Source organism: Halyomorpha halys, unplaced genomic scaffold (genome assembly GCF_000696795.3).
Source record: "Halyomorpha halys isolate HHAL.00 unplaced genomic scaffold, Hhal_1.1 Scaffold1558.1, whole genome shotgun sequence".
NCBI classification, from domain to species: Eukaryota; Metazoa; Arthropoda; class Insecta; order Hemiptera; family Pentatomidae; genus Halyomorpha; species Halyomorpha halys.
Window position 1 is genome coordinate 412,708 of NW_027106959.1, and position 16,172 is coordinate 428,879.

General features: G+C 30.2%; 1 protein-coding gene across 1 annotated transcript; it reads left to right on the forward strand.

Annotated features, from left to right (window-relative positions):
* The first annotated feature begins 2,901 nt into the window (after positions 1-2,901).
* Positions 2,902-15,976, forward strand: Mcm3 (minichromosome maintenance 3). Its single transcript, XM_014435290.2, has 16 exons — positions 2,902-3,052; positions 3,398-3,510; positions 4,351-4,553; positions 5,984-6,114; positions 6,226-6,325; positions 7,364-7,502; positions 8,489-8,722; positions 8,870-9,034; positions 9,894-10,092; positions 10,495-10,643; positions 11,912-12,064; positions 13,448-13,598; positions 13,784-13,924; positions 14,076-14,222; positions 14,477-14,586; positions 15,569-15,976. The coding sequence occupies exons 1-16, from the start codon at positions 2,987-2,989 to the stop codon at positions 15,768-15,770; spliced, it is 2,403 nt and encodes an 800-aa protein (XP_014290776.1). The 5' UTR covers positions 2,902-2,986; the 3' UTR covers positions 15,771-15,976.
* Positions 15,977-16,172: the final 196 nt, after the last annotated feature.

Sequence of the window (16,172 nt, forward strand, 5' to 3'; positions counted from 1 at the left end):
TTTTTACCCATTAAGGGTACCCAATTTAAGAGGCTGGGTACCCCAGGAGGGCTTCAGAACCCACAGGAGTTGACTCACGGCCACAGTGTAACAGAAAATAATTTTCTGCCTAGCCGGATTCGAACTCGGGCCCTTGGAGTTAGTAGCTACGCACTTTACCCCGTGGCTACCGTACTCCCACATTAAATTAAGTACAAATAAAAAATACAAATCTGTGTGTATTTGACTCTGAAAAAGAAACAACGGAGAAACTTGTTCTTGTCATACTAATTAACATTATTAATCATATTGGTTATTTACAAAAAAAACTTTGGCCTTGAATTTTTGAAAATAGAAAAAAAGGGTAGGCCTGGTGACCCAAACGCTGTTTGGCCTTACAAACATCACAATTGTAATAATGATCTAACGTGTCAATATAAATACAATCTTACATGGTTCCAATTTTTGCATTCATAGCATTTGGGCCAATCTTCTTCAAATATTTCTCCTCATGAGAGCGGCCTCTCAATCTTTTTGGGAAATACTGAATGCTTACATATGTTTAAAATAAATTTTTGGTTACTTTACTTTCATTTTTTATTAGAATAATATTAGTGAATAAGTAAAAAGAATTGATAGTATATTTAAAAGGATGTATTCAATACAAACTCAAATGATTTATAGTTAAATGTTGGAAGTGATTACAATGGTTAATAACCATCGTTCTGACCCTTTTTATATTTGCAAGGCATTGAAGCAAGTAGTATGCCACCTACTCTCTTCAAGATATGCTTGCACGAATCAGTGAAGCCATGGTACGAGAAATGTAAGAACGTCGGACCTTTTATTGATGACGAACTGTTAATGTCCTTGTTCTTTGCTAACGACCAGGTCATGTTTGCGAGGCGGAAACTGTATCTAAACATGATATTAGTTACGCTAAAGGCTTGCTATGAAACGGTGTGCTTAAAAATTAACTTCGAAAATACGGAGTATGTGGACTTTGGCGATACTGATACTGGTGCGCTTCAGGTAAACAGGTGAGACCTTTAAAAAGGTGAACATATTTAAGTACCTAGATTCTTATTTGGATGCTGCGGGGTCGTCTGGGTATGACGTTAGAAGGAAGATTGAGCAAGCCCGTAAGGCTACAACCAGTGAAATACAAATATTTCTTCCGAAAACAAGCGTCTACTCTTCACAGCCATCGTGGAGTCTAACTTGTCATACGCTTCAAAAACGTGGACAATGAACCCTCGTTTGTAGGAGCAGGCGGTTGAGATGGATTTCTGGAGGATCAGGCTAGATAAATTTAGGAAAGAGATAATGCGTCAAAGGATGGATGTGAGTACATCAGTAAACAAAAGGAACGGGATAAGCCGCCTAGGATGGAACGGGCATGTTATGAGAATGTCGGACGAAGGTTGACCGAACTAGCTCTGGATTGGGTTCCACAAGGAAGGAGAGGACACGGACGGTTCAGAATATGGATGGAGAGTGTCGGATATTAACTAAACTAGAAAAACTACAGTGTTTAACACAATAAACAAACTATGTAGACGACTTTTAAGCGCTTCTAGACGTTTAATAAAATGCTATATATTTTTTATTTGTGTTTAAGTGTTTAATTATTAAATATTTTATTACTAAACTCTTGAATCTGCATTGTCACAAAATCTACAAATTAATATGTTTGAGGATAGCCGACATTAACTTGGCCAGTTGCATCCGATTGCTACCAAGTTATATTCATACCAACTGCTCTTAAATTGTACAAAAAATTAAATAAATTACGAAACAACATGAAATATTTTCACTTAAATTTGAGTGAGCAAAAAAATAAATAACTAGCTGCGTATTTTTAATGAAAACGACCCAAAATTAGAATAGTTTATTCTAATCACCTGTCAGTATGAATTGCTTTGTGTTTTTTAAGGGTATATTGGTGGTAACGCGCCAGTCTACCAACCCAGAGGTTGTCAGATCGAATCCCCGGTCCCACCCGGACTTTTATCAAGCACAAAATAATGTTAAACTCTCTGACAACCTCCCCCCGGACATTTGTGAGGCCCGTTAGTCAATGGGTCGCACTCACAGAAAATAGGCGTGGGAGTGACGAATCCACCCTTTGAAAAAAAAAAACACGTCAAGAAACACGCGGTCTGTTACCCATAAAATAATGATTATAATAATAATTGGTGGGGACCTCAAAACGTTCCAGGGAGCAACCGAAAACTTTATGTCAGAGTCAAAATGTGTTTCGGTGATCGGCGTTTTCCATCCAAACTGGTATAATTAAAGTCTCAGCCTCAGCTTTGTTACAGGACGAGGTTGTAATAAAACTAGCATTAAATATTTTATTACAAAATGATTAGAGCCTCAAACTGAGAAGGAATGTTGACCTTAAAAAAGGATTGTAACAGAAAAATAAAATTATTTACGTTTCGGTTGTTGATTATTTTTAAAAAGTTCCATAACTGAAATAGCACTGAAATCCGAGAATGACATACGAGGTGTTATCTGAAAGACTACGCATTGGTTATACGCGTGGTTGATGTCCATTAAATCCTTCGTATGTCACCATAAAAAACATTAAAATAGCTGACATTTGTTATTTAAAATAATACTGGTGGATTATTGTGACTAAAAATGAATGACCTAAGAAAATTGTGAAAAAGGTAAATGAAGGATTTTAAGCAGCATGAGCGTGGTTCTTGATAGAAAAATATTCTTTATGATTAAGAGGGACGTATTTAAAACTAAATCCTATAGAATAATCATTCAAAAATGTATACTATGACTACAACTGAAAAGAAGTAAGCCACTAAATTAATATATTACTGTTAAAGCCGGATCGCCCTGATTCTGCTTGATTAACACTTGTTGCTGAATCTCTTTGGCATCACCATTTCCCGCGGTTTCTGATTTTGGAGGGTGTTTTCATGTTAGACGCACTTGTTCTTAATTATTCTTTTTGTTATTTAATTGTAGTTTGATTTTAAAAACCATGGTTACTTTTGAAGTATCTACTCAGGAAATCGCTAATGAATATTTGGATTTTCTTGATGATGAGGTGAGTCTTAAAAGTTTATTTCCTTGTAACAAGAATGTATAATTTATTGTTTATTTGGACATTATTGCTGTCCGTAAATTATATTTTACTTTAAAGAAGTGAATTTAGTAATCAATTTATTAATTTCATTGAATTATAAAAGCTCTAGGAAAGTAATAATAATATGAATTTAATCCCTCAATGATATAGCTATATTTTGATTTAAAACTCTTAGTAATCAAATTTTAATCTTAGTTGAGTTTAAATTTTTAAGCTTTTTGTTTGTGTTTCATAATTACCAGAGATTTGACGGTGAAAGTTGTTAAATTTCTCATGAATTTGGTTGATTAAAAACTTTTTTTTTAGGAAGATCAAGGTGTGTATCATAGGCGAGTTAAAGATATGATTGATGGCAAAGGGGTGAGGCTACTTGTTAACATTAATGACTTGAGGAAGAAAAAACCAGAAAGAGCAAAGAAGTAAATACAAAATGTTACTTAGTATATAATAGATATATATTTTTTATTATATTTAGATTTCTTGTCCTTCTAATTTTCATCCATTACATAGTTATATAACTTTTATAATGGATTGTAAAGTAAAAATTAGTATTTAAAAAACTAATTTGTCAATATACTAACACATTTTCCTCAATAATTATATACCAATATCTTACAATAATAACATTTTGAGCATTGTTTTGCTCTATCGTAACTGTATATTTTATTTTTCTCAGTAGATTTGCTTACTAATTCTCTTTCACTAGTGATTTTAATTTTAATTTTGTATTCAATTATAATATTCATAGTAATTATAACTTTAGGCTCATATAATTTATTTTGTGTTTTTTGTTTTTCTACTCATGGATATAACGATGTTATCTTTTTTTAACTGTAAAATGACAATTTGATCTGGGTGAAAAATAACTTAATTGTATGATATGAGACTATATGGATGAACAAAGAAAATAGTCATTTGATGATTAATGGTATAGATCTTAGGGCTGACCAACACCATGAAGAATTAGTTAGTAATATTGGAAGACCTAAAATGTTCTTTTCTGTTGAATAGTAATATTTACATTACTGTCCTCTTCAGTCTTGTTAGGAGTATAGCTGTGTTAAAAGAATTTCTGATAGCTTGTCTGTCTCAATGTCATATTATTAATCAGCAAACATCTGAATTAAAAATCTTTTCAGTTTATGTGTTTATTCTTTTTTTGAACCATTTGCAAATTAGTGATTAGTGTAACGGTAAGTTAATGGTATATAATTTGAGAAGTTATTAGTTATGTATTTAACATGAACTTTTGTTTGTAGCTTATTGACAGCTGGTTCTGTTGAACTAGGCGCATTCCAGGAAGCCCTGAAGGAATATATACATACTGTTGACCCTACCTGTGAAATTGAAGATTGCTTTATTGGTCTTGAAGGTAGCTTTGGTAGAAGACATGTAACACCTAGGACTTTATCTTCAAGATTTCTCAATAATCTCATTTGTCTTGAAGGAATTGCAACACAATGTAAGAGTTCAGCTTCTACTGATATATATTTTGTCTTCATTTCTTTTTCCTTTGGATTGATCTAGTTATATTCTAAATACTATATATTTTAATGATAAGTTGGATAATAATAAGTTAAACTATGGTTAAAAGTAATGATTGAATGTTTATCTTGATATATCATTAATCCACAAAACTAAAAACTACTATATTTAGGATGCACATTCTCGGGAGAGCTACAGTTCAACGAGGATTCGGTGACAAAGTTGAATATGAATTTGGATAAGCTTGTCACCTCGTGCTTGCTTAAGCCCGAGCAGAAGGTCAACCTGGAGTCCCAGGTGTCAGTGGACAGGATAGAGAAGTTGGGTCCTTCTGTCGCAAATGCAAACACCAGCACATGTGCTGGGGAAATGCCCCAGCAACTCCCTCCTCATAATACGCCGACATCATAGAGTGAAATATGAGTTAATGAAGCTCCTAAAAGAAAGAGATTTTGCCTGCTTTGACGAGGTGTACTGCGTAGATATGGATGGATCCACGAGATATGCGGATATTGTTGCTTTCCCTAAGAAGGGGAAGTCGGCAATCATTCTAGATCCCACCGTGAGATATGAAAATAACGACCTTGACCAGGCAAGTAAGGTAGATAGTGAAAAGAAGGAAATCTACGATAAATGTATCCCTTTCCTCAAGGAGAAGTTCCGTGAGGGCTTCGGAGAACGAGACTTCAACGTGAGAGGCCTCTGGTTCGGAGCCCGTGGAACGATTCCCAACACAACTAGGAGCTTCATGGAGGAGCTCGGGGTCGATGTCCAGAACATGGCTAGGTTGACAGAAAATATAATACTTGACTCCCTGGGAATCATACACCACCACATGCATGGAAATTAATGAGTATGGGAGTTTATCCAGAAGTGGAATGGCATGCATGCATCGCATATCTTATTTGTTGTTTTAGTTATAATTTTTTATTGTTTTAAATATCTTAATATTTGTTATATAGGGGAATTTGTTGATCAAATGAAATAGGGGTTGTGAAGTAGAAGGGAAAGAAAAAAAAAAAAGAAAAAGGAATAAATCGAAAAACTTGTAGTTAGTTTGTAGACTAGTATTAATTGTAAAAGAAAACTGTGGAAGAAAAATAAATGTTATGTATCTATTATATATTATATTATATCATGTAAAAATATGTAACTTATATTTGTCCAGTCACGGATTGATCAGTATGCTGTGTAATGTAGCAACCCGATGTATTTGGGCAGCATGAATAAAGTATTTCTTTCTCTCTCTTTTGTCATTTGATTCTTAAAACAATATGTTTATTTTAATGTTTTTTAGACAAAAGAAATTTCTTTTTATTTGATATTTATCTTATTAATATTATATGTCATCGATATTTTAAGCTTCCATTTTCAATAATTTAATTTTAAAGAGATTGTGATTTTTAGGTTCTCTTGTAAAACCTAAACTGGTCACGAGTGTCCATTATTGCCCAGCAACGAGTAAAATTTCAAAAAGAAATTATACTGATCTTACTTCATTGAATCCCGTAGTTACTGCTCCAATGTATCCCACACAGGTATTTTATTAATTGTTAAATACTATTCCAATTCATCTAACACTTTGTGTTTAATGAAACTTAGGACTCCACCTCATTCATTTATTTTTGATTGTAATGAATGCTTTATAGGATGATGAAGGAAATATTCTGGAGACTGAATTTGGACTTTCCAAATACAAAGATCATCAGACATTAATCATACAGGAAATGCCTGAAAAAGCCCCTGCAGGTAACATTCTTCCATGCATTTTATTGTGCTAATATTTTGCATTGTTTATAGATATTTGAAAATTATAGTTTTAGAAATAAAAACCTTTATTTTTTCATAAATATAATTAAAAAGTTTGTGTCTATAATTGTTAACATTGTAGTGACAACTGGTGACCAATCTATTCTGACCAGAGTGGAATAAATTGAATAAAATTCAATAATAAAATGAAATTCAAAAACTTTAATGTTCGATAATCTCCATTAATGAAATGAAAAAAAAAAAAAAACTGATGTCCTCCTAAAACAGCTTGCGGTAAAAATTTTCTCCATAGCAAAAAAAGGGGAAGTATAAAAATGAGTGATTTCAAAAAAGCTACATTCCCAAGAAAGGATTCTCAGCATTACACTTTTTACTTTAGGAGTATTAGCTAACCAAAGAATTATTGAATTCGGGCTATTAGCAAAACGATGGCATAGTGATTTTTTAAAAGAGTAACCAGGTTTTAATAAGTATTTGGGGAGGTTCCTATGACAACCAGCTCAATTTTTGTTACTTTAAGTATCAAGTTTTAGATAATTATTACCATTACTAATATTAATTGGACCAATATTGAAGATATATACAGTTTTTTTTTTGGACTTTAAACTCAAATTGGTTAAAAATGTTGTGAGTGAACACACTAGATATTTTATTAATTATTATTTAATAGTATAATATAATAATTAAAATAATAAACCATTGAGTAATACACTGCTGTGTTTTTAATTCTTTATCCCTTTTGTTAATTAGGAGATAATTAGATTATTGTTACATCAAGTTCATATCTTTTTCTTAAAAATTTTAGTCAAATAGATTATATTACTTCAGAACACTTAACTCCTTACCTGCAACACACTAAAATTTATTTGGGTTTCTGACAGATCTTTGATAGTTTTTCCTTGTGTTACTCCTGTAAACCTGTCTGTTATTTCTTAAAACCTTCCTTTTTTCACACCATTATTTTATTCAATCAGTCAATTTGATTTTACTCTAACCATGTAATGTATGATGATTTAGGTCAGCTTCCTCGATCAGTGGATGTTATATGTGATAATGATCTTGCTGACAAGTGTAAGCCAGGTGACAGGGTGCAGATTGTTGGTATATATCGATGCTTACCTGACAAGAGGGGAGGCTTCACAACTGGAGTATTCAGGTATCAATATAATTTTTAATTTTTGGCAATTATAAATTTAAATTAAACTTAATTTAATTATAATAGCTAATCTTCATGTACAGGTTCTTTGACATTGTTCGTGTTTTAGTAATTATTATGTTCTGTCGGCATTTCATATTAATCTTGTGGTTTAGAAATAATAATGAATTGACAAAATAATAACAAATGAAATGTAAATTTTCTTAAATAAAAGAAAGTACTGTTATCTTAATAATTTATGATGAGGCAATGGCCCCGAAATGTTACATATAAATGGGGTAAACATTAACCATATGTTCTTGATTAAACTGCAAAATTTTTAATATCTTAGTTAATCAAAATGATTTAAATATATATTAGTTAAAGTTTAAAAAACATGTTTTCAATCTTAGTGTTGATTTATGCAAAATATATTATATCTGAATAGTGAATTTCTCAGAAACTATAACCAGGTTATTTGTTCTTAATTGCCTATTTCTTTGCTTTATTCCACTGGTTCTCAACCAGAGATCAGTAGACTACAGGTGGTTCACAAAAGGTTTAGGTAACATTTTTTCTGAGGATTTATTGTAGAACTATTTTGCTAACTATCTTTCCTAACATACTGGTATTAGATAGAACACTTTAATTGGTAAATTCACAATCACTCAAAATCCTCTTATAACCAACCTAATTCTCAAAACTTTTCCATAGGAAACTTCTTATGTGGGTTGTAAACCCCTGGGTTATATGATATTGAAGTTATACACAATAATACTGAAAAAAAATGTTTCTAGAAAGTTAGATAAAATATATATAGATTTTTGATTCATGGAAGTTCTGTTAACAATTGTCAAAAGAAGTTAATAATTATTTATTCATTTATGAAATGACACAAACCTATGCTTTTTAACAATAGACTTCGGAATAAGATCTTATCTTATTAATGTCAATTACTTAATATATGATTTATGATATTGACAGTATTTTTTATTGTTTTTTTCCAGAACTGTATTGCTTGCAAATAATATTTCTTTACTGAATAAAGAAACTAAGCTGGCTATGTCTCGGAAGGATGTTGCTAACTGTAGGAAATTTGCTAAGAAAAAGAATATATTTGAACTATTGAGCCGATCTCTTGCTCCTTCTATCCATGGAAATGATTATGTTAAAAAGGCTTTGTTGTGTATGCTTCTAGGTGGTGTTGAAAAGCTTCTACTTAATGGTTCGAGGCTTCGAGGGTAACATTAAATTTTCTTTTTTATTTAAGTCATATTATTTTTGCTGTGTAAATTATTCACTGTGGTTATTGAAGTATTTAGGAACCATTTAGGATTTCGATTTGTTATGTGACTTTTAAAAATAATTGTATCATTTTAATTTTCCAGGGACATAAATATTTTATTGATTGGTGATCCTAGTGTAGCTAAATCACAATTATTGAGGTACGTATTATGCACTGCACCAAGAGCTATAGCTACTACTGGAAGAGGATGCTCTGGTGTTGGTTTAACTGCTGCAGTGACTACAGATCAGGAAACAGGCGACAGAAGGTGTGTAATCATAATCTTTCTTTATTTTGGGATGATGTGTGCATTAAGATGATGTAATTAACTAACAAACTTAAGAGTCATGAATTTTAAAATTAAGCTTTTGCCAAATTAAAAAAAAATTTACACATACTTACAAATAGTTCATTAAGTAGAATTTAATTAGGCAAACTATATGATTTAAGGAACTGAATCATAGGCGATAATGTATTCTTAACATTAATTTGTTGAATATTTTTTAAAAAAGTTTTTGCCTAAAAAACCATAACATTTGGAAATTTTTGTAGTTTTCTTAATGAAAAGTTTTATTTTTTAGTAATAATGAAAAGAATGAATTCATCCTTGAAGTGAATAGTTACAAATCAGTTCAGTTAAAACACTCTAATTTCCTATGTCTAGTTCAGAGTAAATGACATTTTGTTGATGAAAGCTGGATGCTTACTTAAAACTTAATTGGAATATGTAATGTACTATCTTGAACCTTCTTTAGGAACTAACATTTTTTAGGAATTTGTTTCTCTGATTGTACTAGTGTGATTTTGTTGGAATTTAATTCAATTATTTTTAATAGATAGTTTATGTCCTAAGAGAATGTTTTTTTATTAGTGAATAAGAAGTATTTGCAAGAGAAAAGAGAGGTTGTTGATGTTTTTACAACTTTTAATTTTGATTATTTCCGATTTATTTTTTCAAATTAATACTGCTCTGGACCAAAGTAGATTTATGTTGAATTTTATACAATTTAGATAATTATTATCAGAGATTTGTGTTCCTACAGATAACATATTATTCCTAGTTTATTTTTAAGAATTGTTCGCCATCTAATGTTTTGATTAATTATTGTGTTTTAACACTTTTACAGGTTGGAGGCAGGAGCTATGGTTCTAGCTGATAGGGGAATAGTTTGTATTGATGAATTTGACAAAATGTCTGATATAGATCGTACTGCAATTCACGAAGTGATGGAACAGGGAAGAGTAACCATTGCAAAGGCAGGCATTCATGCTAGGCTCAATGCAAGATGTTCTGTATTAGCTGCTGCTAATCCTGTTTATGGAAAAGTATGAAATTTTTAATCATTAGATTTTCAGTATTGTTCACATTTTTTTTGTTTTTATCGGAACCTTTTTAAATTTATTCATAGAATTAATTGAGGAATATTCCTCAAATAAATATTAGGTTAAAACCTTGTTTTCATTATAATGTCAATAGAAGAATTCCTAGAAAAAAAATATATTTGATAAATCATAATTTTTAATAATGATCGGTTTTTTATTCAAATTTTTATTATGAGGTGTAGATAGTTGACCGTAGATTAATGCTTGAAGAAGTTTGTCGGGGGGTGCGGTGCACCGACAAACTTCTTCAAGCAAATTTTTATTAGTTTAATTAAATTAATTACAGCCTTTTGAATTACTAATTTGAATATTTATTGTTTTTTAAATAGCCATATTTTCTTACAGTATGACCAGTACAAACCCCCAATGGAAAATATAGGTCTCCAGGATTCTCTTCTATCTCGGTTTGATCTTCTGTTTGTTATGTTAGACATCAAGGACAATGAAGCAGATGCAAGGATATCTGATCATGTGGTTAGGATGCATAGATATAGGTAAGGTTGACGCTTGATGTTCAATATTAGCTAAAATTTTTTTTTTTTATATCTTTTTGTTCTATTGAATTTTTGAATGTTATTTATCTTATTTAATGAATCATAGAGCAGATATTTTCATCTGTTATGTTAATTCTATGCATCGGCATACAAGTTATTTCTTAATAGTACTTGAAGTTCAGAATAGGAATAAAAGAAATTTAATCTTTCTAATGGAAAGAATAAGTTGTTTTCATAGTAAAGAGGTGATAGAAATATTGAACTAATTTTCATTTCAGTTAGAAATAAATAAAATGACATGCTTAAATTTGAAGATGAACATCGACGGGATGCTATAAATGTTAGTCCTCGATAATTATCTGTAAAATTGTGTTAGTCTTTTATACTCTTAGGTTGAAGTACAAATACAAACATATACTAAAAGAAATATGATTTAGGTCTAAAATTCTAATGATGTAATGTTCATAATGTTTGTTAAGAACAGGAGTGTGTTATTTTTTAATTGATAATTACAAATTTGTCCAATGAAACAATCAACTATAGCTGTTTTGGGTGGGCAACGTGGCTCTTCTATTTGTTTGATAAATACAATACATTGGAGGTGAATTCTGAAATGAACATTCAACATTTTAGGATATTCTCTTATCTTGTTTCAAAAGGTTATTATTAGTATTTAAGTTAAACTAAATATGAAGTGTGAAGGATCTCATTGGACATTATGAGTGCGTAGCAGATAGTGATATCTTCAGATTGTGAGGTATCCTTGAAAAAGAGTAGAGATTTTGAGGTGAATTGATTAAAAATATTGACGTGATGTCCCATGTCAGTCTGCTGATAAATTTCAAATTTCCGTACAATATCTTTCTCATTTCAAATGAATTTATTTTATATTTAAAGAAAAATGGGAAACCAGACTTTCACTGGAGAATAACAGAGAATGAGCAAAGGAATTAATCTTTAATTAGTGTCCAAAAATTATAATTATGTAATAATCTTGTCCAAATAAGATAAATTTAGTTTTTTTAGAATACCCGTTGTCTTTTCTAAACTTTTTCTTATGGTTTGTTTATATAAAGTTGCTTTTTGAGTTTTTATTGTCATTTGTATGAATTGTGGAATAAAAAAAAAAGTAGTTCATGTGAATGGTAGTGTTTAGTTGATGGAAGATTGTACCATGTTACATAATCCTTGTTTCAGGAAACCTTGTTTATGCTTTTCTGGTCTTCTTTTCTTTCTTGTATATATATTTATACATCTTCTCTGTATAGGTCTCCGCAGGAACAAGATGGAGAAGTACTTGCTATCGAAACTACAGTTGATTATCTTACTACTAACGGCCAAGAAGAAGATTATAGCAATGAAGATACCCCGGTTTTTGAAAAATATGATCCTCTTTTACATGGAAATTCCAGATCTAAAACGTAAGAATAATATTGATACATTTCTTGTGTTGATTTTCCTTTGTTGTTTATTTTTTCTTAGCAGATTGTTGATTGATTCTTTTAACAATATTTTTTCTGGGGGGGGGGAGAGGACATTTTACTGGTTTTTCTTGTTACCTTGTTTACTCAATTAGTCATTATATTTTTACTCATTTTAATAACGGGAAAAAATGTGTATGGCTTATGTCTGGATCTGTTGTTAGCTTAACTAATGATTAATTCTTCAGGAAACTAAAATACATCTGTACTAAACTTTGATTATTATTTAGTTAATTTAGTAATTCTTCTCAGAATTATTTCACTAACTATTTTATACAAATTCAGATTTTGTAGTACTCAATTTTTCAACAATAATATTTTTTATCCATAGTTTTGTTAAAGCTATAATGAGCTTTTTTTTTTATTGTTTACTTACACTTACTGCAATATTGAATTTATGGCATGAAACCTTATTTTGATAAAGTAAGTGTAATAAAGGTACACTTGAACAAATTAAAAAATAAGTTATTCATTAGAAAGCTAGTTAGATTATCTACAACTATTATTCTATACATTTTTGTAATAAGATTGATTAAAGGCTTTGTGTGTAAGGCCAAGTTTACAAAATGGAAAAAAATTAGAAATTTGAAAAATCAGGCATTTACTTGACTATCGTTTTAAAAACACCCATTGATCTAATTCAAATGTTATGATAGTCATTGGATGCAGAATTAATGCTCTAAATGTTATAAAATAATATTTGTTTCAATAAAGTTTTAGTTTTTGAGTTATTTTAAATATAGTAAAAAAAAAAATTCAATGTATTTTGAGAGTACTGCTTAAATTTCAGTTACTTAGTTGCTTCTTATTAGAGGCAAAACACATTCATTAAAATCGTTTACAGCTTTAACTACATTTTTTCCAACCAAAATTTAATTTATTGCATTAATTAATTTATATTAATTCATTTACATTTACTAGACTTATAAAACAAGGTAACAAATTTTTAATGATTTAAAGTTATTGGAATCACTGGAATTTTGAAGGGAGATTTAATAAATTTTTTGCAGAATCTTTAGGAAATTTGTTTTCTTTTAATAATAATAACATAAAACATTGCATTTAACAAACATTTTAATATTGTAAAAATTTTAATTTGCCATGGTTTTACGACCGAACACCTCAAATTCAGATTTGTAGTGTTCAATTTTTTTACAATGTTTTAGTTCCTATTGTTACAATGTTAAAATATCTTAAATATAACTCTTAAATCTGTTAGAAATTAATGGCTAATTATACAGTTCTTGTTTGTTTTGTTAATTTTTTTTAGTCTACATATTCAATAGGATTTTAAGTGATCAATTCTGTGTTTATTTCTTTTAGCGAGAGAATCTTTACTGTCAGATTCATGAGAATGTATTTGCATATCGCTAAAACTCTGAAGCCTACTTTGACTGATGAAGGCTCTGCACTAATAGCTGAGGAATATGCGAGACTGAGGTCCCAAGATGCTATCGAAACTGGAGTTGCTAGGGTTTGTATCTTTTTTATTAAGTTATATAAGCACCTACGTTCAATTAAACCTTAAAGTGACATCAAAGAAAACATGACAGATTCTATTTGAAAATTGTTTGTCAGTTTAGTCCTAGAATTAAAAGTATTCTGTTACAAATTGTTATAATAATATTTAAATATGTTATTAAGGTTTTTTTTCTTTAGACTCAACCAGTAACTGTGAGGACATTAGAGACTCTCATTCGACTTGCCACTGCTCATGCCAAAGCGAGGTTTAGCTGTAATGTGGAATTGGAAGATGCTCAGGCAGCAATAGAGTTAGTTCAGTACGCATACTTTAAAAAGGTTCGTAGAATATTTTCTACTTGATATAAATTGATATTAGTTATTTATAATTTTGATTTAATAGAACTGAAAGTTTCAATCTTAAAATTAACAGTAAATAAGGAAGAAATGCTACCTAATTTAATTTTAATTTTTTTTCTTTGATTTAAAGGTATTGGAAAAAACCAAAAAGAGAAGGCGCCCCAGGAAAGAGGGTGATGTTTCGGACTTATCTGGTGAGGAAGATGAACATGATGATGACGAGGATGATGCTGGTGAAAATGACAGTGAAAAGACTTCTCAACCAGTTAAAAGAAGGGTACCTTTAAAAATTTTATATATTCTTATAAATGTTATAAGAATAGAGCTCCTTAGAGCTCTAAGTAACCCTTTTTTTCCCCCCCCTATTCCACAGAAAATAGACTATTAAGCCATTTTCCGTCTCGCAGCCCAATATAAGTTTACTTTTGCCTTGAGTTGGTTCTTATCATCACAACTATTTTTCCTACTGATTTTTTTTGGTTCCAAGATATGTTTAATTATTTAACTTTTTTTTTCTATTTTGTTTTGAAGAAACCATCTCCTGATGAGACAATTCCAACTGAGCAGGAGCAAACTAGCCAAGAAGTGCATTCAGAACCTATGGAGACATCATCTGTAGAAAGTGATATTACTCCAGAAAGGCAAGTTTTCTTTTATGTAGTTGTAATATTATATCAAGTTTTATTTTCAAGATAATATAAAATTATCAATTTTGATAAATAAAGATAATAAAACTAAGGCACCAGATAATTTTTTTTTTTTTAGCGACTTATTTTAATTGAAGCCAGAGTAAATTCCTTTCACTGTTGATACAGTAGGATTCTATAAATGTTCGTGGATAAGTTTTGGGAATAATAAAATAAAAATGAACTTCGAGTGCCACATTATTGTTATTTAAAAAACAAGGGATAATAATAAAATTAAAAAGAAATGAAAATTAAATATTTTATAAATTAAAAAAATTATCAAATATGATTTCTAATAGCTAAATATTTTACGTGTATAGGATTTTACTTGGTAATATGATGCAATAAACATTCTAGCTATGATGGGGGCCTCTAGTGAAGTGTTGGCTCCTCAAGTCTTCAGTGTACCCTGTCCCATCTGATCTCATTCTTGGAACACTGTTTTCAGCTTGGACTGAGATAAATTTTGGGATCAATGGTGCTCTAAAATCAAAAGCAATGATATATACAAGCTGTGTAACCAACTCAGCAGCATGAGAAGCAATTGTTTTTTTTTTTTTGTTTTTTTTCAAATTTTGGGATTTAAAATGCACTGAAATTGAATGCGCACGAACTGTCTTACTAACTTTAAAGCACCTGGGCAATTGGCCTTAGTCGTGTGAGCCAGTGCTTCTCTTGATCTTTACTTTTTCTCTGCCTTACTGACTGTTGCTGACTTTCTCTGGTTTCTTCTTACGTATTAGCCTCATAAATAAACATTTCTATTTACTATACCTAAATCCTAATTTACAATGGTTTATTTCTGGCCCCTCTGCCTAATATATTTTGTGTTTTTTATTATCATTTCATTATGTAATTTTTGATATAAAAAAAATGAATTCCTAGACTTAACTTTTTCTTTCAAAGTTTATTTTATATAATATTACTTTGTTTTTAGGCTGACCATTTTCCGACAGCATGCTGCCTCAGCTTTCCAAGAAGCTCGCACCCAGAGTTGTAAACTTTCAGATCTTATAACTAAAATCAACAGTAAGGTGATTGGTAACGAGTTCACTCAAAGTGAGGTAACCAAAGCTATTAGCATCATGTCTAATGAAAATCAAGTGATGGTTTCAGAAGATGTTGTGTATTTAATATAAATATTTGTTTATATTTTTCACTTTCCATGTACAGAATTGTTTTACAAAAATTTTACTAATTGATTTTTTAAAACTAAAATGATGCGTTTATATTTTAGTTTTAAGTTGTTTTAGAAATATAAATTAAGATAATAACAAGTTTTTAATTTTTTTATAAATAAGATGTAAATTGTATATAACAAAATATTACTGTTTATTATAGACAATTGGCGTTTTTATTTCCATGCTGCCTCTTATCTTTTTTTTTTTTTTTTTTTTTTTCATTTTTGTATAAATGATGCAAACATTGAAATAAGGAAAAAGGTGTAATATATTAGTATGAACTAAATATCGATAGAGGGGGGGGGATTCATATACAAATACATAATAAATGAATTAGACCAGAGTACCATGAGAATTCTA